The 27,495-nt window shown below is 59.7% G+C and overlaps 1 protein-coding gene across 5 annotated transcripts; it reads right to left on the bottom strand.

Moving 5' to 3' along the window:
- Positions 1-408: 408 nt before the first annotated feature.
- On the bottom strand, positions 409-26,382 carry SOX13 (SRY-box transcription factor 13). 5 transcript variants are annotated; one of them, XM_037410295.1, is made up of 16 exons: positions 26,247-26,382; positions 16,576-16,857; positions 13,421-13,498; positions 8,516-8,717; positions 7,790-7,895; positions 7,523-7,609; positions 6,611-6,783; positions 5,933-6,001; positions 5,646-5,760; positions 5,484-5,566; positions 5,242-5,401; positions 4,896-5,005; positions 4,670-4,766; positions 4,412-4,555; positions 2,657-2,855; positions 409-2,540 (listed from the first exon to the last, which is right to left on the bottom strand). In XM_037410295.1, exons 3-16 carry the CDS (start codon positions 13,456-13,458, stop codon positions 2,267-2,269), a joined length of 1,857 nt encoding a protein of 618 aa, XP_037266192.1. In that variant the 5' UTR covers positions 13,459-13,498; positions 16,576-16,857; positions 26,247-26,382; the 3' UTR covers positions 409-2,266. The 5 variants fall into 5 exon arrangements, with proteins under 5 accessions (XP_037266192.1, XP_037266190.1, XP_037266191.1 ...); XM_037410293.1 differs by having other exon boundaries at positions 2,639-2,855; positions 26,247-26,380; XM_037410294.1 differs by having other exon boundaries at positions 2,639-2,855; positions 5,646-5,757; positions 26,247-26,380.
- Between the last annotated feature and the right edge of the window lie 1,113 nt (positions 26,383-27,495).

Genomic DNA, 27,495 nt, shown 5'->3' with positions numbered 1-27,495 from the left:
TTTAAAATAGCCTTCTGCAGAACTGCTCCTGCATCTTCATCGTGGGTGCCCTGGCGGGCTCTGGCAAGAGCAAGCTGGACCACTTGGCTGCAGCAGGGCATTGGGTGGAGGCTGAACCCCCAACCTGCTGCCACATGGGGCAAGACCCTGAGAAACCGTAGGTGAGTGGTGGGAAAGAGGGGGGAGCAGCCTGGGACCCACCACGGACAGACAGGGCAGGAGAAAGAGAACAAGAGACAATACTGCAGGTAGCAAGAGCCTGAGGAGGGGGCTGTGCTGGAAGAGGGGCAGGGAAGGGGGGGAAACAAGCACCCCCCCATCTGTGCTCTGACTGCCTGGGGCGAGAGCTCCCCATCCAGCCCTCGGCTCTCCCTGACTCCAGGTGGGTAAAGTCCAGACCCAGATCTCTGCTCCAAAAAGTCATCTTTATTGTGCCAAGGGGTGGGGGGGCAATTGTAAACAAGTATGTGAAATATACAGGTTAAGTTACTCATCGTCTTATTAACAAAATAAAGCTCTATCTATATTTACAGTCTTAAAAAAAAAAAAAAAAAAAGAAAGAGGAAGAGCTGCATCTTTGTCGGGCACATCTGCTTCCAGCCCCCTCTGCAGCACAGCTCATCCCACCCTAGGAGCCGGACCCCTTCCCCAGAGACCCCAGCCCCAGCAGCACAGGGAGGGGGAATAAATAAAGCACTGACAAAGGGCAAGAGAGGAGAGAGGTGTTTGCTGGGCGGGCGAGGAGGCAGGATGCTCCCTTGGATAAACAAGGTCCTGCCGGCAGCCCCGCAGGGTGCAGGGGAGCAGCACCGGGGCCCCGATGCTGCAGAGCCACCGCTCCGGCCCCCCACCCTGGGGCTGGGGCCATGGGTCCGCTGCAAAGCCCCCACTGCAGGGCTCGTCCCCTCGCTGCAGCCGGGAGCCTGGGCAGCTGCGGCTCCTCCTGCACCCCCAGCAAGGTCCCAGGGTGCCAGGCTGGAGGCCAGGGGTGGCTGTAGCCAGAGCTGCCGGGCCTGTTTCTGGCTACAGCCACAGGGCGGTGCACGGACACCGTGCATGCACAGCCGGACACCGTGCACGCACAGCCGGACACTGTGCGTGCACAGCCGGACACTGTGCACAGCCGGACACCGTGCACACACAGCCGGACACCGTGCACACACAGCCGGACACCGTGCACAGCCGGACACCGTGCACACACAGCCAGACACCGTGCACAGCCGGACACTGCACATGCACAACTGGACACCATGCACAGCTGGACACCATGCACAGCTGGACACCATGCACCGCTGGACACCGCGCATGCCAAGCCACGCTGTACCCCAAACACCCCCAGGCTGGGCTCTGACCGGAGCAAAGTATTTTTTTTTTTTTTTTAATTTTTTTTTTTTAATGGCTGCTGTTTTTCTCTCCCTCTGTGTTTTTCACGAAGCAGATCACAGGTGGAGCCTGCGGCTTGCAGAGCCGGGGTGCAGGAGGGAGAGGTGCCCAGGGATGGATGGGGCACATCCTGGCAGGGGCCAGGGTAACGGTGCAGCTGGGGAGCAGCCACCCGCTTTATTTACAAAGTGGGCCAGAGCTGTCAGGAGCGTCATGAGCTCCACGGAGCCCTTGGCTGGTACTCGGGTCAGGCGAGAGCTAGAAATGGCTCCATGGGAATTTGCTGGCAGGGTCTAAAGACCAAGTGGGAAACACGGCAAGGAGGTCAGACTGGCCTGAGCGAGGGACAAGCGTGTCCCCATCCCCTGTCGCCAGCGGTGGGGGGATGGCAGCTGCTGCAGGTGAGGCTCTCTGCAAGAGCCCCACCAGTGCTGGAGGGCTGGGAGATGCTCTGGAGGTTTCCCCACACCCTGATCTCCTCAGGTCCCTCCCAGGGGGCCACGAGTGGGTGACAGCTCAGCAGCCGTGGCACCCACACCCCCAGACCGGGTGGCCTCAGCTCCCCACAGCTCTGCTGCCGGAGCAAGACCGAGCCAGCCCTCCGCAGCTTGCCCAGCGGGGTTGGCACCTCCCGGCCATCGCCCCATGCAGCACCCGTGGCCACTTGTCACCCCCCCTGGGGAGCACCCCACCGAAATGCCGGGTGCCTGCCTTCGTGGGACCCGTTGGCAGGCAGGCAGCGAGTCCCGCCTGCCAGGGTAGCAGCTCTCCTTCACTCCCAGCGCAGCCCTTTGGCCAAGTCCCATCCCATCAGGGGATGCTGTGACCTCCTTTTCGGTGGCAGCCAGCCCTGCTGCCCCCACCCACATGCCCCCAGCCGCCCTCAGTCCGTCAGCACCACCAGCTCGCCATCACTCTTGTCCTCACCCTCCGAGTCCTCCTCCTCGCTGTAGCGGTACATCTCACCGTCGGCCACCGAGTGCCCATCATCGCCGCCATCACCCTCCTTGAGGCTGCGCGTGTTGACGATGACGGGCATGCTGGGGTCCATGCTGCGGGGCAGGTAGTGCTCCATCAGGGGGGACGTCAGCTGCATGCCCACCGGCCGCTGGTACAGCACATCGGAGGAGGCGGGGGGCATCTGGCTGCCCTGGGGCCTGTGGGACAGGGGATGCAATTGTTGGGGTGTCAAGGTGCTCCTCGGGTGCACCTTGGGGTGTCAAGCCCCCCCGGATGGGAGGAAGGGGCGCGTTACCCTATCAAGTAGCCCTGCCTGGCGTCCTGCCGCCGGTTCCTCATCAGTGCCTTGTACTCGCCCACGCGCAGCCGCTTCCCCTCCACAATGCAGGTGCGTTTGGGTCGGGGCTTGTACTTATAGTCGGGGTATTTCTCCAGGTGCTGCCTGCTCAGCCGGGCTTGCTCCTCGTAGTAGGGCTGCTTCTCCTGGTTCGTCATGGACTTCCACCGGGAGCCTGCGCAGAGAGGAGCCACGGGGCACACTTACACCCTGCTTGCTGCGACGAAACCCACACCGGCTGCCATCTGCCATAGCCAGTGCAAGAGCTGATGAATGCTCATGCCACCCCCTGTGCAAACAGCACCTAAACTGGCACGCAGCTGGTGAGAGCGGCTGCACCAGTGGGAGCCCCGTGCCGCAGAGGGAAGCCAGCCCTCCCGGCACACCAGGAACAGGTCCCCAACCCTGACCTCCCCCAGCCACCTCTCAGGTCATGATTTTTGATCCTCTCCAAGGTATGGTGAGCAGGTGCTGCAGCTAAAACAGGCTGTGCTGGCATGTGACTCATATTCCCCCACCGGCTGACCTTTATTGTCACCGCTGCCAGCACCCTGGGCAGGAGGGCAAAGCAGGGCACAGCACAAAGGCTGCTGGGCTCAGAGAGGGGCTCACGACCAGGGTCAGCTCAGCACCTGGCAGGGCTACAGCTGAACCAGTGTCCAGTTTGGGAGAGAGAAGGACAAGCTGGAGATGCTTGGAGATCCTCAGCATCCTTGGAGATGCTCAACAGCCAACAGGATACAGCCCTGAGCATCCTGATGGGACTATGGAGTTAGCTGGGCTTTGAGCAGGGCTTTGGGCCGGGGACATCCAGAGACACCCCCCCCCAGCACCTAAATCCTCCTCCAAGTCCCTGAGTGCCCCTTTCCTGGGTGTCCTTCACCAGCCAGCATGGCCTAGCTCCCCCAGAAAGCTCCATCTCCCACACCTGCTTCACAAGCCAGGTGGCCCAGGTAAACTGAGGCACAGAAGCATGCCCATGGTGCCAGATGTCCTCCACCGGCTCCTTCCCCACATGCTCAACCCCTTGCACCAGCTCAGACCCTCATTTCCAGGAGCAGGAGGGCACAGAGGAACCAACCCCCCTGCCTGGGTGCGTACCAGCTCTGGACTCATCCATCTGCAGGTATCCACCTGCTAAATTTGCACCCCCCTCAAGCAGCGAGCGGCTCCCTGGTCAGAACCACGTCTGCTATTTAAAGCCATGGACATCTACCGTGACCACATGCAGCTCACTGTAGAGCACCCGCTCCCAGCCCCCCGGTCACGAGAGGCAAGCAGAACATGCCCACGTGCTCCTTCAAAGGGAAAAGCTTGGCAGTTTTTTTGGGTTTTTTCTTTAATGAGCAGAGCTGCTAAAACAAGTCCGTGGCAAAGCGAGGTGCAGGTGGCAGAGGTAACCCACGGTGTGGCTACACAGGGCTCGCTGGTGACTGCACCGCTCACTTTTAATAGCCACGTGGCCATGGGGTAGGGCTGGTGTGACCGAGAGCTGCACCAGGGCTGCTGCCATCAGGGAGGGTATGGGATGTTGGCTGGACGCAGCACACACTGCTACGGGGACCTCCAGGAGTGATGCTGCAGCAGGGGTAGCATCATCCTGGCAGGCATCACCCATATGTGGGCGGCTGAGGGCAAGCGGAGCAAGCAGCTGGACGGAGTTTGTGTCCCCACACCAAGGATGCGGGGGGGGTCCTGCCCCAGCCCCCCGCCACCATCCCCATCACTCACCCAGGATCTTGCTGATGCTGGAGTTGTGCATGTCTGGGAAAGCCTGCAAAATCTTCCTCCTCTCGTCCTTCGCCCACACCATGAAGGCGTTCATGGGCCGCTTGATGTGGTTGTTGTTCCTGGACTCGGGGAAGTGCCGTGAGCCTGTGAGGGGAACCCCAGTGAGGTCAGGAGCCAGAGGAAGGAGCAAATGGGTGTGTGTGGGTGTGTGTGTGTGGGGGGGGGTGTCACACCGCGATGCTCTCGGCCCATCCTTACCGTCCATCTCACAGGTCAACAGAGCCTCATCCAGCCGGTGGGCAGGAGTCTCCTCCATCCTCTCCTTCACTGGGGAAGAATCAATCCCGGCATGGTCCTGTGGAAGAGCGGAGAGTCAGGACCCAGCTCCAAGCCATGGAGCCTGCTTGCAGACGGACACCAGCTCTGGCTGCCTACAGTGGGGTCAGCCAGGGGGACGGTGACCACCCAGGGGGGCATCCCTCACCTTGCGGTAGGGGTTGCTCAGCGATCCTTCCATGGCTCCGCTGTGGCCGTGCAGCAGCTGCCGCGCGTCCTGGATGGCTTTGGTGATGGCATCGCCTTCACCCAGGAACCCTGGCAGGACAGTGGCACGAACTCCCATCAGCACCATCTCCAGCACCCTGCAGCACCCCCATCCCACCCTAGCAATCACAACCGCATGCCCCAAGGGGGTGGCACAGAGTGGCAAGTGCCCACTCAGGCCACTCCTGGGAGGAGGGACCCCAGGGAGCAGGGATGTCCCCTGTCTCTGGGAGGTGGCCAGGGGAGGGCACGGGGCCATCCATCAGTGAAGGCACTTGGAAACTCACCCAGAGGCAGGTTGGATGGGCTGGTCTGCAGGTCCCTGGTAGCTCCGTGACTCGGCGTGAGGGACTGGCAGCTGCTCATCTTCAAACTGGGTGAGCTGGAGGCACTGGGGAGGTCGGAACCTTTGGGTTTGGCCGTCAGGTTCAGCGGCTGCGAGGTCTCCTGTGGTGGAGAGGAGCGGGGGATGAAGCGCAGCCCCCCCAGCACCCCAGCCTGGGGGGATGGAGGTGCTTTGGGGCTGTACCTGCATCTGGAGGTGGCCTGAGCCAGCGGGTCTCTTCAGCGTGGGAGGAGGGGGGCTGTGCAGCAGCTGCACCGGGTAATCCACTGCGGGGAGCAGAGGGAGAGGGGTTGGGGGACGAGGCCACCCCACAGGGCTGGGGCAGTCCCGGGGGACCCCGCTCACCTGGCTTGCAGGGGATGGGCTGGATAGGCAGAGCTAACTGGGAGTCGGGAGTGACAGGGAGAGGCTGGTGGCTGGGGGTGAAGGCAGGAATCATGACGTAGGGCATGTTGACCTGCTGGAGGGAAGATGGGGAAAGAAGCAGAGAGAGCAGATAACCGCTGTGGGACACTGCAGGCAGCTGCCATCCCCTCGCCTGGCCCGGGGAGGGGACACAAGCCCGGTACGTGACGAGGCTGCAATTATCCAGCACGGGAAGGGGGACATGAGGAGGTGTCCCCTGCCTTTACCTGGATCTGTTGCTGCAGCAGGTTGATTTTGTGCTGCTGCTGGATGAGCTGCTGCTGCTGCTTGGCGATCTGGCAGAGGGGAGGCAGCGGGGCTCAGCGGCATCCACAGCAGTGCCGAGCTGGCCCCGGTGGGGCTACAGCCCAGCACAAGTTGCCCAACATCAGCAAAAGGGAGGCAAGGGGTCTGCAGAGGGTCCCGAGGGCTGGGGCGGGGCGGGGGGGGGCTGAGGTACCCCTGAGCCATCTCGAGGGGCACAGGGAGAGAAATGGGCTGGGAGGGATGGCGTCACTCCTACCCCAGGGTATGCCAGGGCGGGTCACCCCTGCCCTTAGCACCGCATGGGCCACCCGAGAGGAAAAATAGGTGTTTAAAGAGCAAAGAGAGCACAGTCAGGAAAGACCCAGTGTGATTTAATTACTCTGAGTGCAGTTCCAACCTCCTTTGGCCCTTGTCCTCCCAGCACCAAGGAGCGAGATGGGGGTCTTTGGGATGGGCACAGAAAACAGGAGGGTTTCTGGGCAGAGAAGTCCTACTGCCCCCAACACCAAAGCCACCCCACCACCACTCCCAGGGGAACCCTATCGTGGTCAGCAGATCCCAAAGGGAGCCCTGAAGGGATGGATGGTCCCTGGCAAATGTTTCCCCCAAGCAGGCTGCCCAAGGGGACCCGAGCCCACCTGCTCTTGCTGCTGCCGCGCCAGCTCCATCTGCTGCTGCTGCTTCTCAAAGAGCATCGTGGCCATGTTCTTCTGCTCCGAGTGGGCCGTCAGGAGCTGGTCCCGCAGCGTGGACAGCTGGTTGATCATGACAAGTAACTGGAGCTCCTTCTCTGCCAGGCTCTCCTGGGTTCCTGGAAGAAGCCAAGTGGCTGTGGGTCAGGGGCTTGGGCAGGGTGAACAGCACCACCACCACTGTTGGGTGCCGGTGGGCAATGTGTGGCCAGGGATGGCTAATGTGCGGGGGGCATAAAGACCCTCGTGTGCTGAACCATTCCCTGAACCAGCACCTGTTTCAGAACATGCTCAGGTGCTTCAAGAGGTTCATATGGTAGTTAGCTGACATGGAAGAGGTGCAAGGGGATGGACTGTGCAGGTAGACACCCTCATGTTAATCACACAGTGTGCAAAAACTGAGTCATGCAAAGGACTTAACCTACTTAGAATTGGTTACATGTTTTCATATAAAGAGGAAAAGGCATGTGCCAAGTGAAGCTCTTCCCCTTATTGCCAAGCATCATGTCCATGTTCAAGACTTGAGAAGAGACTTGAACCATCTAAAAAAATACTTGCAATTCATTCCTTTGCTTTAGATAAAACCAAACTTCTTTTTCCTTGACTTTCCTCTTAAAAATTATCAAACTGCAGTCAGAGGCAAGCTTTCATCAGGGATCTTCACACACACACCCCCCCCCAAAAAAAAGCAAATGAATATTTTGGTTGAAAAAGGTACAAATCCCTATTAACTGCATGCACTCGCAGGCACATCTCCCTCCTGTGAAGGTGGGCAACGCCGTGTTCCCAGCCCAGGCTGCCCAGGCACAGGGTGTGGGAGGGAGGACGGTGGAGGGAGGTGGTGGTGGGAGACCTCACCCTTCACTTCCTTGGTCTCAGCAGCATTTTGGCCCAGCAGCCGCTCCTTCCAGTCGCTGGACAGTAACTTCTCGATGGTCGGCATCACTGTCCGCAACAGCAGGATCCAGGGTCGGCAGAGAGAGGAGAGCCAGGTGAGCACAGCCCAAGGCTCTGCACCATGGCACGGGGTGGCTCGTCCCATCCCGCAGCTTTGCAAAATTACTGAGGGGCTCAAAATGAGCTGGGGGGGGCAGTCCCAAGAGGCCACTTGGAAACATTTCTTACCCTCCTTCAAGTTCCTGTTGAAGTCCAGCTTCTCCTGGCCACTGACAGCCGGCTCGAAGGCAGAGCGCCTGGGCTCCAGCACATCGTTGGTGGGCGAGCGGGACTCCTGCGACAGACACAGCATTACTTGGTACTTCTCCCATGGATGGGGACATCCCCACGTCTCCAGGTAGGAGATGCTGGGCCGGTGGGATGCTCAGAGCAGCCCTGCCCAGCTGCCTGCTGGACCACACTCTGGCAGGCACACCCCACCCAGCCCAGCTGGAGAGCATCTCTGCTCTTTGTGCCACAAACACTCATTTGCTGGAAGTTTCTACTGTTTATTTAGGCTGCCCAGCTTCCCTGAGCCCCGTCCCTCCTGGGAGGCAGCACAGGGAGCAGGAGGGCTAAGGCTGCTGGTCTGGGGGAAAGAAAACCCAAGAGCAATTAAAAAGGGAGGCTGAAGGGATGGAGCACGTCTGGAGGTGGCCGCAGGGAGCTCCAAGCTGAAGGCGAAGCACTCAAATCCCAGGGCTGACCCGAGAGCATCACCGACAGCCAGAAAGCCTTGGGGGAGCCTCAAGTTTCAACTTTGTTTCCTCGGAATGAGGAATAGCCACCCGGGAAAACAACCACCCGCTCTGCCAAGGGATGGACCCCACGTCCAGAGTGGGGATGGCCGCAATGGTCTGCCAGCCCAGCAGGACCCCAGCCAGGAGCAGTGCTGGTCACAGCCATGGGACCCACCTGCGGCAGGGCCTGGGGGTCACTGCCCTCCCTCGGCGGTGGCCCCGGTGGGTCGTTGGGACGGGGCTCGGTGCTGGGAGCAGCCCCCGGCAAGGACTCGTAGCCACCCTCCTTCTTCTCCTCCGTCTTGATGGTGCAGTTCACCATGCTGCCCGCTCCATCGAGCTCCAGGTGGGGAGAAACGGGGCTCCTCATGGACATCCTACGGGACGGCAGGGCTGTCAGTAGAGCCATGGGGCACCCCCCCCGCCACGGGCACCCCTTTTCCCAGCCTGGCCCCACACTAGGGTGTCCTGTGCTGCTGTTTTTTCCGGGGAAATGGTCTTGCTTTTTGCCATGGCTTGGCAAAGCTGAGCTCTTGTTCCTGGTTTCCTGAGCTCAGGTTTTTGCAGATCTGGGGCTAAACAGGCAGAATACTCCAGGGGAACCAGCCCTTCACACGCTGGGCTGTGAAGGGAATGGAGCAACAAAGCAAAACCCTAAAGAAAGTGACCTAGAGGCATGGGATTTAGGGGCAACATGAGCATGTGCCTTCACGCTTCATCCAGCAGCCTGGCAGGGAGCAACCCAAAGTTCACCACCACAGAGCCCTGTGCCAGACCCGAGCCAGCCCCCCAGGGGTCCCCGGCTCTGGGCTCACGAGCTGCCCCCCCTGCACCACCCCAGGAGCCGTGCCTAGAAAGCTGGCAGGGCCAGCAGGCAGGTTTCCCACTCCAACGGGAAATGGAAATCCTGGCTCCACTGAACAATGGCTGGGACAGCTACCAGAATCGCTCCTCCGGGAGTCCCGGGCACGGCACGGACCTGGGACCGGTCGAGCCCCAGCCGGGGCAAGGGGCTGGTCCTGGGAAATGGCTCTTCCCAGCTTCACCAGCCTGGCCACGGGTGCTGGTCCAACACCCAGAGCTGCCAGCTGCTCGGCCAGGCGCTGCCGAAGTGACCGAGCTGTTAGGGGGGGACCAGCCGTATAACCCCAGGGCACCCCAAGCGTGGCCAGAGCTGGGATTTTCAGTGGGATCTGCCCCAACCCACGTGTCACATCCATGTCCCTTGCAAAGCCCCAGCTCCTGGCAGCCTTCTCGGGGCCACCAAGCCTCACGCTGCACAGCAAAAACAGGAACAAATATTACCCTCCCGAAACTCGCCTTTCAGGGAGGAATAATGGGAAAAGGAGGCCGTTAAGGAAGGGATTTACAGTGGTGGCTGCCAGGAGCTGGGAGGTGGGACCACAGGGGCTGCTGAGGTGGGAAGGGGTCGTGGTGGGATGGTGAGAGCATCCTGCCCAGGCTCTGGCATCGCACAACCAAGACCCCCATGCTCTGCTCCCTCTCGCCTCCCCACACCCCGATGGTTCATCCGGACCCCCCCAAATCAGGTTTGGGGGTGTGAGCTGGGGGGGGGGGGGGGGGGGGGCAGCAATTACATAACAAACAAAGCCCAGTTCAAGCTGCGAATTAATCAAACGGCTGAAAATAAAACCTTCCTCTCAGGAACTTCAAACAAAAGAAACGAAAACAACAAGGCCGGCTGGGTAATGAAAAGCCAGGGCTGTGAATAGGGGACAAAAGGAAGTGGAACAATAGGGTGTTGGACAAAAGCAATAAAGTAAAGGGAAGTGTGACAGCTCCACAATAGGGCACTGTGCGCGCCAGCCTTTCTGATCTTAGCGGGGCTTTTTTTAATCTCAGTTCCCTTGCCCTCCACTGAACAAACCAGCACACTCGCCGGGCCGGCGTCGGCATCGCCCGGTATCTGCTGCATCCTGCGGCACCACCCGCGTCGCCCCTTCCTGCCCCCGGCTCACCTTGGGCAGCCCAGCGGCAGGGAGGGCAACCCGGGCACCCGAAAAACCCATCGCCTGCCTCCGGCGTGCCTCGGCCGGCGAGGCAGCGGACACGCTTGGCAGCCAGCGGGATGCCGTGCCCACGGCTCTGCCAGCTCCAGCGACCCGCCGAGGTGGGATCAGCCTGGCGAGGCTGCCCCACAGCCCCCTGTGCTACAGGTGGGGAAACTGAGGCACAAACGCACGGTGGCTGCAGCACCTGGGCGCTTTCCCAACTGGGGACCTGTGGGGGTGGGGGTGCAGCCGCTCCCTCCTTCCAGCCTTTTGGGGTTTTTAAAGGCATAAAGAAACCCCTGCTCAGTGCATCCCTGCCACAGGTCTGCCCTTCCTCCCTGGAAGGGAGCACCTTCCACCTGGGTGCCTAGGCAATGGGGCAGCAGCAGCAATGCTGCAGCACGGAGCGATGCCTTCGATGCCTTCGGTTTGAGACACGCACAGAAGCAACGTCCCACTCCTCCGGGCAGGTCACATTTCTATTGTATTTAACCTCCTGGTGCCACTGGAAGTTTACTCTTAAAATGGGGCCAGTACTTTAATAGGGGCCTGTTTGAAAGGAGCCTCATTGTGGATTTATTATACGGTCTGCCGAACAGAAAAAAAAAAATAAAAAGAGATAAGAAAAAGGAGAAAACGGCGCCGTTATCTTGTTACAGGGCTGGTTCCTGCGGCAGCCCTGTGCTGTGGGCTCAGGTGCTGGGCTCTGGGGCTGCCTGTGGCAAACAATAGGGATGGGAACAATTGCCTTGGCACGGGCAGTGTAACAGATCTTCCTCTCCTTTAATGTTCCCAATTTATCGAAGGGCGGAGAGGAAGGGAGAGAACAGCATTGGGATGCAAAGTACCAGACTGGAGGACCAAAATGGACCTGCCGAGGAGCAACGAGTCCTTGGCTGCTTGAGTCCTTGGCTGCTTCTTCCCGGCACAGCATTTTGGGGGGGGGGGGGGCGGTGCTCATCCCACAAGCACCAAAGCCCTAAAGTGCCCGTACGGCGCAGCATCAGCGGGCTCACCTTGCCTCCAAATTCCAGCCCAGCCAGTTCCAAGGGCTGAGATTTTCGGGATGGTGACAGCTTTTCTTTCTCCATTCGTACCCCCAAACGGCACGTCCTGCAATTCTCCCTGTGCCTGTGCCACCCTTCCTGCCCGCCAGCCGATCCTATCTGCCCCGTTTGTGTTTCAGAACAGCTCAAAAGGCTGGGGGGGCCGAGGCGCCAGCGAGCCCCCACCCTGCCCGGCACTGCAGCAGCTCGGGGAGCACCAGCAAAATGCCAAGACCCCCCCACCTTGGCATCCGGACCCTCTTCCCGGTTGTTCGTGCAGGCTTTGGCTTTGCAGGGGAGGGTGCTGCCGGCATCTCCCCACCAGCACGAAGCAGCAAGGGGAAGAAAAATGGAAAAGCTGCCTGGCAAAGGTGGGGTGCCAGCTGGACCAGGCTTTCTGCCCACAGCAGATCCCGCCTGCGGCCGTAAGGAAAGGGGTCCTGCTCGCAGGGCGGCTGGAGGGGGAGGCCGGCAGGCGAGACTTCCCGAGGGAAGGGGAGGTGTGTGCCCGCCGCTCGGGCAGGGCCAAAGCTGGCGCAGACGTTACATGAAGCCCAAACTCTCTGCAAAAATACCGGAGGGTGCAGAAAGCAACAAACACACAAATTCTCCCGCACTGCCGGGATGTGAGGAAGAGCCGCGGCGCTGCTCAGCTTGGGGCAGCGGCACAGCCACCTTCACCAGTCCTGGGAGAGGCTGCGAGTTGGGGGATGATCCCACATCCCTGCCCCATGCTGCAATACGCCTGCCTCGGGGCTAATCCTGCCCCTCGACTTGAGCAGATCCCACCCCAGGGGACAGCAAAGGGCTCCTGCAGAAGGGGGACCGGGGAGAGCAGCAAGCAGCTGGCTGGGGGGGCTGGGCTGCCCACATTTTCAGGCTGACCTTGCCCCCACCTGCCCATCAGGTTGACTGGGGCAGGAGGGGAGGCTCTAGGGTTTTTTCTTTTCCTCCCTCTCCCCAGTTACAGCAGAAAGCTATCCCTTCACAGGTTACGGCAGACTCTTCCCTTCAGGAGCCCAGCGTGGTACCCAGTCATCCCACACCAAATCCACCCATCCCGAGCACGACGCAACCATTTGCATCCTGCCACCACGGCCCAGGTAACCAACCCAGCCAGGAGACAAACACACAGGGCAAAAACCCGTGGGGGAAGCAGCATACGAGCAAACACAGCAACGCCGACGAGAGCCAGGGTGGCGCGACACCACCGCTGTGCACGCACCAGCCACGTGCAGCATTCGCAGCCTCCAGCGCTCCCGCGAGAGAGAGGGCAGAGGAAAAAATAAGACACACACGGACGTTTTCTTCTTACAAGCAGGGCCCAAGGAATCCCGGCCGGCCACCGGGATAGACAATAGCCCATCTCCTGCCAGATGAGCGGGCCGCTTTCCTGCCAGACTTGGAATGTCCTTTTGGGGCCATTTCCAACCGTTTCCGCCCGGCGTGCCTTCACACATAAAAGAATGGATGGCTTCCTCCGCCGTGCCCGGGCAGGGATGGTCAGGGATGGCCGAGGCAAATGGCCCCGGCTGGGGGAAGTTCACGGGGCTGCCAGCCCTCCCTGGGGATGCGGAGCATCCCGTGACGGTGGGTTATTCCCTGGGAAGGCGGCTGCGGGGGATGCGGGCTCTGCCAGCCCCAGCCGTGGATGGATGGGGACCGCCAGCACACCGGCTACACGCTGTAGGTGAAACGGGGCGGGAAGTGTAAGACCCCTGGGGTTTACTCCTCCTGAAAAAGCAGGTTTTAAACCCAAAAGGTGTCTAGATGCTGAATGCATCCAGCCCCAGAAATGCTGCCGCCATGCGAGAGCCACGGCTCGTGTCCCTGAGGGACAGCACTGCTCGGAGCGGCGGCATTCACGGGACACGTGTTCCCCCGCCAGGCTGTGTCACAGGCGTGCACCCACCCGTGCTGCCCCACAAACCAGGGTGCTGCAGCAACGGAAACGCTCTGCATTTGGGGGTGTGCAACCCAACGCTTTACGCGTCCTCAAATGCCACGTTTTCAACATCTTACCTGTCAGCGGTGCTCCCACGGAAAGCCACAACCTCCATCTGCCCAGAAGGCTGCCGACAGCTCAGGGTGCCGGAAAAGCTGCAAAATCAACGCCGAGAAGGGAGATCTTTGGCAGGCGGGGGGGGGATTTCGGGACGGTAACGCCCCAGGGGTCAGAGGGGCAGCACTAAGCGCCCAGCAAGCACAGAACTGGGCAGCAGGCTGGCACCTGCGTGCTAAGACCTGCCATGGGCAGGATGATGCCCACGTGAGCTCAGGCACGTCCTGCCCAGCAGTAGCCGATGGCTGCTTCACCATCCCAGAGCCCCCCCAAGACCCCAACTGCCCTTCTCCATCCTGGCAAGACCCAGGGTCCCATGGGAAAAGCTCTGGCGTCAGCAGGAGCTGGGATTTCCCACTGTCCACACAAAACAGACCGGTCTTTGTCCAACCTCCATCCACCAGCAGTACCCTGAAGGCAATTTCGCTCCCCTCGAAGGATAATGGACTCCGGAAACAACTCTACGGGGTCAGAGCAAGACTGATGCTCCGGTGAGAGCATCGGCATCACAGAACGTCCTGGGAATGGCCGGCGCAGCAAGAAGCAGAGGGTCACCCTTCTGCATGCCCCCAGGTGCCCTCTGTCCCCTCTGACGTCCCCCATGGGGGGCTATCTCCCCCTTGGAAGGGTTCCCGTTGCCTCAGCACAGCCACACCACAGCTCTTTGGAGGTGCGGGGTGGGGGGGAGCATCAACTCTCCATTTACTAAGATGAAAAGCAGCAACACAGGTCTCTTATTACGGCACGGCACTTGGAAGATTTAACCCTAAAGCAATTACAACCAGCTAGCATAGCATTTACTAATTCTATCCAAAAAAAAAAAGCCAACCTGCCTTCCTCAAAGGCCTCCGGGCCATATCCAGGACCGCTAATGAAATGCATATCTCTCTGATGCATGCTAGCAGAGAAGCCCTTCAGAGGTTCAGGGGGAAATCAAATCAATCCTGCTATTCAAAACTTGAGGCGAGAGAGAAAACAGCCCGTATTAATCACTAAACTCACTTAAGCGAACACTTGGGCGAGAGGGAGAAAAAGATGAATTCTCAGGCTGTGGCAGGGGGAAGAAGAGGAGCTGGGGTGTTTCACAGGAGGGGTGCATGTCCCCCAGCGCCTCCGTGCACCAGTAGATTCCAGCTCTGTCTCAGGGAATCGGCCGACGGCTCGTACGAGCACCAGGCTACAGCAGCTCGAGTCCTTAGGGAGCAGCTCTGCCCTCAGAGACTCAGCTTTATAAATCCCGTGGAATAATCCCCCTTGCCAAAATCCACCTCACCCCCACGGAGCTTGTGCCCTGCCCCTGCCCCCTCCCCGTGGGTCAGAGGGACTGGTTGGACCCGAGGAGGCAGTGATGGAGCTGGGTGGGATGCTCTGGCTGGGAACTGGGAAAACAAAGCCTCTCGTGATAATGGTGAGACAAGCACAACAGGTTCCCTGGGGGTACAGGGGTCCATTTGACACAGCCCAGCACATGTTTTAACTGGGCCACGGCCCAGCACCCTGATGCCTCCCCCCCCCTCTTACCAACAACTTCCAGCTCACCGCTAACTCTGGTTTCACAGTGCTGCTGAGGGGGGGTTTATCACCTTGCTCTGGTTTCTTATGAGATGGCAGAGGGACACACACTGCAAACACTTTCCTGTCGTGGTGTAAAGGATTACTCAACTGCTCCCCACCCGTCCCGGCCCCAGCACGAGGGCTTTGCTGGGGCCCCCCTCCCCTGCCTCTACAACCCAAAATCCAGGGATGCTGCCTCCCAGGAGCCTGGCTGCATTAGGATGCAGACAAAAACCACCCAGCAGTTTTATAACTACCCAAATAATGAAACCAAATACAAAGAGGCAGTCAGATCCTTCCCTGGATGTAAACTGGCACAGGTCCACCACCTTCACAGCCACGACCCAAACACATTTTTCCTTTACTGGGATGAGTGACAGGATGGTTTTAAGTAGAGGAAAAATTAAACTGAACCTCAGGTGGAACTTCCTGGCCGCGAGATTTATTAGACTGGGAATGATCTCATCAGGGAAGCAGAGGAAACTCCGTCGTGCTGGAATTATTTAAAACCGTGCAAAGCCCGGAGGAAGAAGGCGCGGGAACAATCCCAGCGACAGCCCACGTGATGGCCGGGGACCGCGCTGGTCATTCCCGTTTCCTGGCCTCAAGACTAGACAGTCTGCGGGACGATTTGGTTGTTTTCTTCCACTCAATAACACCTATCAATAAGGAAAAAACTCCTTGCACCATCTCTGGCTTCGCAGGCAGATGGATTTCTTCTCCAGGGAAGGTTACATGGTTGAAATCATCTTTAAGAAAAGGCCTGGCACCTGGGGAGGAGGGGGGTGGGGGTGGCAGGCGGGGGCAGTGGGAGAAGGGGGTGCTGAGCAGAGGCGAGCACCTCGCTGGGGTCTGAGCGGCGGCAGGGGCAGCCGGGGAGAAGGGCTGAGAGAAGAAACTCCCCTTCCCTGCAGGTCTAAATGCTCCAGGGAAAAGCACAAACCCCAAAACCTTAATATTTTTAGAGATGCCCTTCTTACTGCACCCCTCTCCTCCGCCCTTCCTATCTCTCCCTGCATTACAAGCCAATGAGACGCAGAAATATCACTCTACATTAACAAGGGAAGGTGCAGGGGAAGCGCAAGGAGGGAGGCACTCTGAAGGATGGGTATTTACTCCTTTCTTTTTTTCTGCATCAGGAATAATTCCTAAAACAAGTTTCCCCCTTTGCGCAAAGCTTTGCCTGGATGCAAAAAACCAGCAGCAAAACCTGCCTGGCTCATGGGTGCTGAGCCTTTACACCCAGCACCTGGGGTGGCTGGATTGGGGCCATGGTCCCACTGATGACAGTCCCTGGGATGATGGGTGGCACAGGGAGCTGCCAGGTCCCTGGGACCCAGCAGAGGTCCTTGGGGCTGCTCCCAAACCCCCTCCCACCACCCCAGCACAGGCATCGCCTGGTCCCATCTCCTCACTCCCCCAGTTTTAATCAATTTGCATCAAACAATCAATTATGGGAACGAAATCTTAAAAATCAGCAAACCCAGAGTAAACCAGGAAAGATCCACCTCCGTAGTGGGAGGCCAGCAGATCCCGGAGGAGAAGGATGGGGACAACTCACCCAGCCCCAGCGGGATGGCGCGGCGATGTCGGCACGGCACGGCACGGCAAGGGAGCGCGGTTAGCACATCTCCCTCCTTTTCTTCACAGTTTCTGTCCTCCCCTCACCCAAAAGCAGCCCTCAGGCTTATCGGGGAGGCCAATCTCGGTGTCGTTTTTTGTGTAATTTCACTCGCTCAGCGTTTCCAGGCAAAGCGGAGGGCACGTTTGACTCGGCTGCTTCGTAAACAATACTTTCCTATCGCATGATGGAGGGGTGAAGACATCTGACCCTTTTCCTCTCCTGCTTAGAAAGAAAAAAAAGACACGGGGCTCACCCACCTCGACCATGATCCGCCCAGTGCCTCCCAGGCTGGGGCTGCAGGGAGGGCAGCACTTTCTGAACCCTTTTTCCACACACCATGCCACAGGGCACCCATGGGTGAGGTCTGTGGCACAAAGGGACCTGGTGCTATTTCAGCACGGCCCCACAGCCCATCCCACGGCATCCCACGGCATCAGCTGGTGTCTGTTACCCCTTACCCTCACTGAACTTCTCGTGGCATTTTACACTTTCCACTACTGTCATTATTTTTCCAACCACCCCCAGGCTTTGCGGGGGCTTCCACTTGTGCCAGGCAATCCCATCTTTGCACTCCTGTTTTCCTGGGTGAGCTGATTGCATATGCGAGCACCAAAAGGATGCTCTCACACACGGCAGCAGCCAAAAATCAGGGGGCCATGCTTCCATGCACAGCGCCCTGCGGCTGGCAGCACCCCAGAAACCTTCAGGGTCCCCTTGCTCAGGATCCTGAGGTGCAGCAAACACGTCCTTACGCCCGAGCTGTCGCAGGCTTGGACACGGAGGGACAAAGGCTCTGTGGAGCCACTTCACCCTCCCCAGCTGCTGCCCAAACTCCCCCAGCTGCTGGGGCCGCCTGACATTCCAGCAACAGATATATTCTCGCTGGTGTGACGGGAATCTGCCCCACAAGCCATCCGGGGCCATCATCAACCTCCCTCTGAAAGAAAAGGCAGCCTGAAGGACGAGGGCTCAGTGCCAGTAGCTGTCCATCACCTACCCCAAACCATCACACCTGTGTTAATGGCAACCCTGACTCCGCTCCTGCTGTGCTTCAGCTTGGCAAAGTCACGGCCGGCCGCGTCTGCATGAAGACCCCCAAGGAAAAAGCTTTTGGCCTGACTTCTCCCCCTTACTGGTGTCAACTGCAGTCACTTTGATGGTGTTACCCCTGATGTAAGGTGCAGATTCGGGCTCCTGTGTCCATGGCTTGGGAGGATGCTCATCGCCCCGTTGCTGTGTGCCCTGCAGGTCAGCCAGAGCATCCTGCAGCAGCAGCAGCACCGGGGCTCGCACCCGGCATCGCCTCGCGGGCCGGCAGTGACATTAACGGGGCAGCACTCACATTTGCGAGACAGAAACGGCAAGAGGGAGCAGGGGGTCTGGCTCACGCCGTTCTCATCGCTACCGTTATTTCAGCTCAGGGAGAGACCTTGGCCTCTGGGGGGTAGGGGTCGCCCCACCACCCGTCCCGCTGCAGGACCCAAGGATCCAGCAGCAGAGACCCTCCAAACCATGAGCAACCCGCAAGGCTGCGTTCACACCTCACCCCTCCTCTCCCCTCTTGCTTTGGAGAAACTAAAACCCATGAAATCCCGGTTGCGCGGCACCTCCTGGCTGGGCTTCTCTCCTCTGGGGGAGCAGAGAGATTTGGGAACAAGCTTTTACTGGCCCGCCGAGATAGTTTTCATTACACAACAAAACCACAGCACAGACGAGGCCCGAGGCACTGCAGCAAGGAGCTGTCAGCCCTCCCCCTCTGCACATGGGTATCCGACTGCCCCCAGGAGCCCGGGGCTCCCTGCATCCCACCCCACACACTAGCACATAAGGGGCTCTCTGTGCCCGCTGGCACCTGTGTGTGCATCCCCCCAGCTGCACCCCAATTTCCCCTGGGGTCCCTGAGCCTGCTGCCTGCAGCGAGGGGCTTTGGCAGCTCGTGCCTCCACGTGCCGCATCCTGTGCCGCTCACCACTTGTGTGCCGGGGGGGTGGCTCTGGGCAGCGTGGGGAGGACAAGAGGGACCAGAGGCGTTTCACGCCGCCCTGGCAAAGTCACACGTGGCTGCTGGGACCATGCAGCTGCCGGGCTGTCGGCGCTCAGAGCCCTGCGGGGACGGCTCAGCCCCACTTTGCCCCCCTAAATGAAGGAAGGAGGAGGGCTGCAAGGGACCGTGGGGCTGTGGTTTGCAGCCCAAGGTGCTCACAGGCAGAGCTGGCTTCAATTACTAGCAGGGCTCCTGCTGCCTGCTCCCCTGGGCTGTGCCACTTACACCAAAAGCCACAGCCAGAACCCAGCCACCTATACCAGCTTTACTTGAAAACACACACACGCACCAACACACACCCCCCTGCAAAAATGTGTTCCCCAGCCCAGTTCCCAGGATGGACCCACAGACCCCGGGCAAGGCAGCGGGAAGGATGGGGCACGGGAAGCCCAGAGGCCAGCGTTGCACCTGGAGACCCAGATGACAGCCTGAGAGCCTCAGAGAAATGTAAATACTGCCCTGCCTCTGCCCACACTGCAGCCTGGCCAGGTCTGGATGGGTTCCTCCAGCCTGCCCAGGCACCGACGGGTCCCTCCTGGCTGCTCGGGCACCGATGGGTCCCTCCTGGCTGCCCGGGCACCGATGGGTCCCTCCAGCCTGCCCAGGCATAGCCCTGGGGACCTCCCTCAAATCAACCCTCCAGCTCCTGCATCACAGCAAGAAAAATGAGCAGGAAAGATCCTGAGCAGCCACCTCTCCCGCTCGGGAATTCACCTGCAGAGCTGCCCATGGGCAGCAGCACCCACACAGGGCCACGCAGCACAGACTGGCGAGGATGACCCTGCCTGTCCCTGCCCATAAATCCCCTCCTGCAGACAGGCACACTCGTGTGCAAGCCTCTGCCCCAGGGGACTGGCTTTCCGGCTGGGCGTGCAAGGTAGAACAATAGGGCCAAGCCCTCTATTGTTCCAGACGAAAGATAAGCGGGGCTCTGGCATTCCCCTGCGCCCCGGTGGGCAGGCAGCAGGCAGGCAGCAGGCAGGGCTGCCACCCTGGGCCAGGGCACTGGGGCTTCTAAACCCATCCCCCAGCAGCTCACTTGTAGCAGGCGAACCAGAGGGGCTGCTGGCAGGGGTGACCCTCCTGCCCAGCTGGGAGCTTGCACTCCCGTGCACAGCTCATCCCCGCAGCCACACTCGCTCTGCCCCATCCCAGCTCCCTCTGCCCCATCCCAGCTCTGTATGGTCCCCAGTTTCTGCTGCAGTGGTCTCAGGCACCCACGTGTCCCCAGTGCCAGGACACTGGGGATGAGCAGTGCGCTCAGCCTCTTTACAGACCTGGGTCCTGTACTGTCCCCACTCCAAGCTGCTTCTCCTCTCTGCATCCCGCAGGGACACACTGGGACAAAGCACCCTGCAGCCATGTGGTGGTGGCAGGAGGGACGTGGGCTGCCCAGCACTGGGGACGGGGCTCCCCAGTGGCCTCGCCAGCCGGTGTGGGGAGCAGAGCGGGTGTGCGAGCGCAGGACAGTTGGGCTCTGCGCACCCCGGCACATCCGCTGCCATCCAACCCACACCACCCCCCAGCTCAGCTTTTTCAAACAAGTGGTTTTCCAGGCTCTGAACAAAGCTGCAAACCGGAGCCACGCTGTGCTACCAACACCCAGCCAGAACAAGGGAGGAAGACTATGGGGGATGAAGGCTGCTCACTGCAAACCCACACCCACCCAGGCACCCACGCAAGACAACACTGGAGGTGACCGCAATGGGCGCCGAATACAGCAGCATGAAGCCTCGTCTCTGCTGGGAGATGCCACCGCTCCCTCCCCGCAGCACTGCCAGATGGGGTCTGCTGGCATCCACCGGCACTCCTGGCCCTGGCATCCCACCACCACGTCGCCTGGCCACGCTCGGCCCTGCCAGCCCTGCTGAATCGGACAGATTGACTTTTATGTCCAAAGAATTTTGATTTCTGGCTCTCGCCTGGCCACAGCGTGGGCCCCGGTGGCAGGGGAAGGCAGCAGCCCCAGCACCGTGGCGGCGGCAGAAGCTGCTGCGTGGTGCCGGCAATGCCACCGGGTATTTCTATCTACCTGCTTCTTACATCTCTTCCTCCTCCTGCTCGGCTCTGGCTCAGCCCAGCTTGCGATAACCCCATTTTCACGGGCAAAGAGGATCAAATACCCCCACTGGGCTTGCTGCTGCCCCACGTTCTTTTAATTCTCTTTGCTATATTTAATCTATAATCTTATCCTCTTTCCACCCAACAGACAGAACCGCCATGAGCTGCCTTCACCAGGCAGAGTCAAAAAATAATAACTCAGGCCAGCAGATTTTGGCCGGGGCTAGTGGGTGCTCACAGGGGTCTTCCAGGCGGTTTTAATGATGAGCCACATTATCTCGTTCCTCTCTGATAAGGCACCCGGGGGTACGTGGGGGGAGGCTGCCCGGCCTCTGCAGCCACCAGACTGCATCTTTTATAACGGTCACATGCCTCCAGCAGGCCTGGGTGGTAATGGAGCATTAAATTATGGAGAGGCAGAATTTCAAATATTTCAGATCCATCTCCCAATTTGCATTCTCCAGCTGAAGGGCTGCAAGCAGGAGCGGGACAAGGAGGCAGGGAAGGGAGCTTCTCTCCAGTACAATGTTCACAGAAGTAGCTTTCGCCTTGAAAAACAACACGTTTGAGCTAAAAGCAGCTGCAGAGACATTTGGGGTCCAAGGTGCTGGCAGCGTGCTTGGAGGCGAAGGGAACAAGGCTGCTTAAGTGCCCCTAATGCTATCCTTCCACTTCCACCATGTGCTCCAGCGCACTTGTATAAACGCTTTGTTGAGGCAGATTCAGCCGCTGCATCCCCTACTCATATTTTTTTACTGACCCATCCAAGCGGCTGGGGTGTTTCTGACACGAGCCAGGGTCCCCAGCCTTGCCCCCCCGCATCTCGCCAGCCAGCGCTGAGCTGGTGGGACTGGGCAGACCAAGGGCCCTTGTTCAGGGCTGGAGCGGTTCCAGCTTGGGACATGTGGTCCTGGAGCAGGTGGACACCGGGTGGGAGGGAGGGAGGGAGAGCTTCCAAGCAGCAGAAAATTTTCCAAAAGTTGATGCCTCGGACGCTGCCAACTTTCCTTGTGCTGGCAGCGGCAGCGCTGGAGGAGCCCACGCACTTCTCAGCCGTGCACAAGCAGCACCCAGCCATGAGGAGCTCCAGCAGCAGGGGAGCAGATTTCACTCCTGAAGTTACTTCCCAAAAGGCACAGGATGGGGTAACAGCACCGAGATATTTTCCAGCAGACCTGTCAGAAGCTGCACTAATTTATTTCCCTTTTGCCTGTTTTTTACCGGGTTAAAACAGGCTGGAAATTAGTGATGCGTCACGCAAAACTTTTGAGTGGCCCAAATCTTCCTCCCTGCAGCGCAACGAAACCAAAACCTCCACAAAGTTTGTGAAAAAGAAAGCAGCAGAGCCTAGGACAGCCCAGCCCTGGCTGGTCAGGGGTTGCCATGATGCTGTGAGGGACCCCCCAGCCAGGGAACACCCGACCCCGGAGCTGCCCATCTTTTTGGGCTCTCCTCCATCACCCCGCTGCCAGCCCAGGCTGCTGTCAGACGCACAAAACCAGGCAGCTTTGACCCACCAAGTATTTTTTAGCCGAGGGAAAATGAGGTGGTGCACTTGGCAGTGCTGGGTTAACAGCTGGCCTCAATGATCTTAAAGGTCTTTTCCAACCTAAACAATTCTATGATTTTAAAATCTTTCGTCACTGGTCCTCAGTTCGTAGCGATGCTATGTTCAGCAGCACGGCCGCAGGAGAGAACAAAAGAGGCGAGCCGGCTTTCCCCACAGCATCGCCGGCTGTAGGTAGCAACTGCCCTGCCTGCGAAAGGATTTTTTTTATTATTTTTTCCCCAATAAATGCATTTCTTTAGGAAAACACACAGCATGCATTTCATGAGCACAGCTGGGAACTTCTAGGGTGAAAAACCAGAGCACAGCTGTACTGGCAGCGCATCCCTACAATCGGTCGCAGCCGCCTGTTAAAGGTTGTTGCTTCTGCAATAAAAGCTTTTCTGACTTCTGCAATTACACGTGCACGCACAAAGCCGGCCCAACACAAAACCGTGGTAAGTGTTTACAATGGGATAAAGCTGGAGCAAGCAGGAACGTGGCTTCGCGGCGGACAGACAAAGCAGGGCTCACCGCGCTCCGTGCCGGCTCATGTGGGACACAAGCGGCCACGGGCCATGGGCTTACAGGCTGTCCTGCTGCTCTGCCAGCCCCAAGGGTCCCCCATCCACTGGGCCTGCAGTGAGGAACCCCCAAAATCAGAGCCACCAGCACCGCCGCGACGCCAGCCCGCCGGCACCACACCAAAATCCTTTAAAGTTTGTTTGGTTTTGTCTTACGCCAGGGAACGGGCAGGGTGCCTGAGCAGCCACGGCTGTGCCGAGCACACCGGAGGGCTGGGGACAGCGGAGGTGACCAGGCAGTGAGCCATGTGTCCCATCCCACCCCATCCCACAGGGATGCACTCCACCACCCCACCTGCCCACCAGCAAACTTCCAACACCTGAAGCACCAGCCCGCTGCACCCCGAGGATGCTCGGAGCAGGGGACACAGCCCGGCCCCGCGCCCCAACTCGCCTGCGGCACTCTGCGACCCCGGGAGCAGCCAACACGCAGCCCTCCACCCTGTACCCCCAAACCTGCCCTAAATGCTCACCTGGGGAGTGCAAAGCACGCTGCTCCCAGGTCCCACACCCTTTGCCACCGTCCCCCGAGCTGCTCGGCCCCAGCGAGTCTCGGGGCAGCACTCGGGCAAGCGCCCTGGGGAGCCCACCAGCAAGTAACAAATGTAAAAATAAACCCACTGAAAGATTAGATTTACTGTGCTTCTGTGTTCCCTGCACGGAGAGAAAAACCCTTCCTCTGCATCCCATCAATGAAATTAAAACCCCTCCAGCACATAACAAGTTTATGAGCTGCTTCATCTCCCCCAGGCCCCAGCGTGCCAGGGCACAGCTCCCCCCGCACCCCCATGGAAAATGGACATTTCGGCAGGGAGACAAAAAGTCCAGTTATTCCCCCCAGGGCATCTCGCACCCCAGCTGGAACAAACTTTGCTCAACAGAAGGACTTTCCGGGGGGGGGGGATGGTTTGGGTGCTTGGATTTGGCCGCGATTTAAAAAACAACACAAGCACAACGGAGGAGATGAGCTGCCCGATGGCACGAAGAGCTTCGCATCAGAGAGGGAAAAGGATTCTTAAAAATTTGGGATCTCTGCTTCTACCTATTACTGTGTTCCAAAGGGATTTCACCTCCTGCGTGAGATGCCAGACCAGATGCCAAGGGCAAGCCCCCAGCCCTGCAGGAGGGCAGCCCCCTCAGCCGCCCTGCCAGTCGTGAGCAAACCAAATAAGCAGCATGAAAGGGAGATACTGGTAAAAATGTGTCACTCGCAAATGATTTAGAAAACTGTCTTTAGCCTGCCCACGTTTGTCAAAGGACAGCAGCTATTTTTAACACAAAGCCTCTGAAATCGCAGGCTTTCAGAAAAAAAAAAAAAAAGAAAAAAGAAAAAAAAAGTACTGTATCAGTGTCAACAGAATGGATTCTCTACAAAATTAAATTGAACTAAAAGGAAATTGCATGAATTACAAACACGAGTTATTGGCTCAATAGGAGAGTAACTGAGTGATATTATCTGGTCTGTGCTATGGAGAAAATCACATTAGCTGAGCTAATGGTCCTTTTTCACTCCTAAAATCTATTACTCCAGATTTGCTTTGGAAGTCAAGTGTTTTCCATGCTGAAGGTACTTCACAAGATGTAACTGAGACTTGAACAATATGCAGCCACAGTCTGTAATTTTTCCTGGGCAGCATCCCTCACTGGCACCGAAACCCCTGGAAATCATTAGGCGGAGGTGGAAAGAAGCAAAGCTTTGTATTTATTTGCGCATTTGACATGAAAACCTCTGCTTTACAGCTCCCTGAGTGCTGCATCTCTTGGTTTCTCTCTTCCGCCACTAACTTTGCTGGTGTTTAACTGCAGAGGTCCCCTCGCCCAGCTCCGCGCAGGGCTGTGCTCCATCGCCAGCCTCGCTGCAGCAACCTGAGCTGAGGTTTACCAGCACCTGGGGGGTGAAATCCCCCCAAATCCCCCCATGCACCCACAGCCCTGCCCCGGCGCAGCGGCGTGGGGCTGCCAGGCGGGACCCCATGGCACAGACCCTGCTGCCAGGAGGGCTCCGCTGTGCAGCAGCATCAGCCCCCCGAGACCCAAATCTACCCAGGACGGGTCAGACACGCGACTCCGATACATGGGCAGGACCCGCTGGGAAGACGCGATCTCAGTGACAAGGTTCATCTGCTCTTAGATGCCAGCAAGTGGGAGAGTTTAGCGCTTAACCCGCTCCCAAACCTGCTCTCGGGTCATGTCTTACCGTGACGCTGTCGCTGTGGTTTGTTACAACAACCCCAGGCCCTCTCAGACAGACAAACATCCCTGCGTGGCACCGCTGGCAAGTTTTCCTACCCGGACCCTGCGCCTGCTTCCCGGTGGGGCCACAGCTCTGTGGGGCGGGAGCGATGCTGTCACCCCCAACAGACATCACCCCTCCACCCAGCGCCCCTCGAAAAGGTGCTGGGAGATGCACGGCAGGGCAGGAGCATCCGATCTGTCCCATGATGCGGTGAGGGACAAGGGATGGAGGGCGAGGGATGGGGGGCCCCAACCTCGCAGCCCTGAGCACGGCAGCATCATGAAGACCCCCAAACAGCCCCCAGCCCTGCAAACACACACATGTGCCAGGGGCGCCAGGCATGGCACCCAGGCCATGTGCCCGTCTGTGCTGGCCCACGGTGTCTGTCTGGGCCCCCACAGCGTATCCGTTTGCCTGCGTACGGCGTCTGTGCTGGGACCCCCAGTGCGGAGGCTGGGGGGGCAGCCAGCCTGCACCCCGCTGCCCCCCTGTATCCCCGACCCAAAGCACCCAAGGGGTGCCTGGGACAGGGGGACAGGTCCCTCTGGTAGCCCCAGTGACCAGCAGGAAGGAGTGAGTGGCACCCACCACCGGGGGGCGGGGGGTGGCACGGGGGTCCCGGGGAGGGGGCTTCAGGGGGGCAGCCCTTGGCAGCGGGATTAAGGGTCGGGGGGGGGGGGGGGCGATATCGTCTGTGGGTTTATCCCCTGCCTGCCGGCCCTGTGCCCCCGCAGGGGTGCCCGTGGCTTAACCCCTTACCTGCCGGGCTCTCCCTCGCCCCGGCATGGCTACCGGCCCGGGGGGGCTCTCGGCGGAGAGTTTGCAGCCCCTAACTTTGCAGCGGGGACGGGGCTGTGCGAGGAACGAGCCCCGCACGCCCCCCACCCCCCTTCCCCTTTTTCCTTCTGTTTGAGCAAAGAAGCTTGGGGGGTGGGGTGGGGGGGCGGCCAGGCGTCCCCCCCAGCCCCGCCGAGGTCGGGGACCGCGACCCGGGAAATGCTCGCCGCCCCGGCAGGGTGCTCGCCGGCCCGGGGCCACCCCGGGGCCCTTCACCCCCGGGCAATGCCCGTGCCCGCCCCCCCCCCCCCCCCCGGGCCGTGTCCCCCCGCCCTGGGCCGTGCCCCCGGCCGCACTCACGGCTCCGCCGCGCTGCGCCCCGCTCCCGCCGCCGCCGGTGCGGGCTCCGCCGCCGCGCCCGGCTCAGGTCCGCTCCATGGCCCCGGCTCCGGTGGGAGCTGCCCCGGCGCCGGGCGGAGAGAGGGAGCGAGGAGGAGGAGGAGGAGGAGGAGGAGGAGGAGGAGGAGGAGGAGGAGGAGGCGGCGGCAGAGGGGAGGAGGAGGAGGAGGGACACCGGTCCAGCCATCCAGCAGTCGGCTCCGGGGCGGCCCCTCTGCCCCGTCCCCTCCCCTCGGGACCCCCTGCCCCGCCGGGGGACCCACATGTGACACCGCCGGCAGCCCCCGGGCTGCGCCACCCTCTGCCCTGCAGTCCTGTGGCGGGGCCCAGACACCCCCACAGACCGAGGCGCCACTCGGGGGGAGTCCTGGGAGACACCCTGGGACCCCCCCACACCCCCGGGACCCCCATCCGTGGGGAGCGCTCCCAGCCTGGCACAACGCCCGGCTTGCAGAGGGCACAGCCCGGGGGGAGTCCCAAACCCACGGCACGCCAAGTGGCAGACCCCAAAGCCCAGCTTCCAGCCTCTCCTCCCCAGATCACCCCCAATTTTTGCTCCTTTTCCCAGACCCCCGCAAGCAGCCCAGAGCCACCAGCCCACCGTGGGTCTGGGTGACAATGGTGGGACGCGGCAGGGAGGGCAGCGGGCAGCCAGCTGCCCCACGGATGGAGGGACGGACAGACGGACGGACGGACGGATGGATGGATGGATGGATGGATGGGTGGGTGGGTGGGTGGGTGGGTGGATGGACAGCATTCCCGCACGCAGGCTGGGGGGGACCACATGCTGTCAGAGCTGGGATACCCCAGCTGGGAGCTGGGGTGGATCAACAGGGAAAGGGGGGTCCTAGCAGGGCCTGTGCTGCCCTCAGCCACCGAGGGGCTCAGCCCGTGCCCCACATCCCGAACCCACTACCCTGCATCCCACCAACTGCCGGGAATGCCAGCACCCGCCTTCCTGAAGGAAAAAAACAGAGCAAAACCGTGGTGCTCCAGCTGGAGAGCGAGGGGGCTGGGCTGGACAAACAAATGTTGACAAACAGTCTTTTTTGTATAATGAAATCTTTAAAATGTTATGTCAACATTGAAGGAGAACTGTTTATGTTTCACCAACAGGGAAAATTCCCATTGACTCGAAGCTGTTTCCTCCCCCACACCGTTCTTTTCTTCCACGGGAATTTCTTTTTTTCCAAACGCTGTTTTCACCCAG

Source organism: Falco rusticolus, chromosome 17 (assembly GCF_015220075.1).
Source record: "Falco rusticolus isolate bFalRus1 chromosome 17, bFalRus1.pri, whole genome shotgun sequence".
Classification (NCBI taxonomy): Eukaryota; Metazoa; Chordata; class Aves; order Falconiformes; family Falconidae; genus Falco; species Falco rusticolus.
The sequence above is the reverse complement of the archived record's forward strand: the minus strand, read 5'-3'. Positions and strand labels throughout refer to the sequence as shown.

Bases quoted from the DNA above. Each gene is read 5' to 3' on its own strand.
- SOX13 (XM_037410293.1), bottom strand. From the start codon at position 13,458: ATGGAGGTTGTGGCTTTCCGTGGGAGCACCGCTGACAG. The intron at 6,784-7,522 runs GTGAGGTCTCCC...GGCTTCTTCCAG, and splicing joins TGAGACCAAGGAAGTGAAGG to GAACCCAGGAGAGCCTGGCA. The intron at 5,402-5,483 runs GTACAGCCCCAA...TCTCCACCACAG, and splicing joins CAGGCCACCTCCAGATGCAG to GAGACCTCGCAGCCGCTGAA.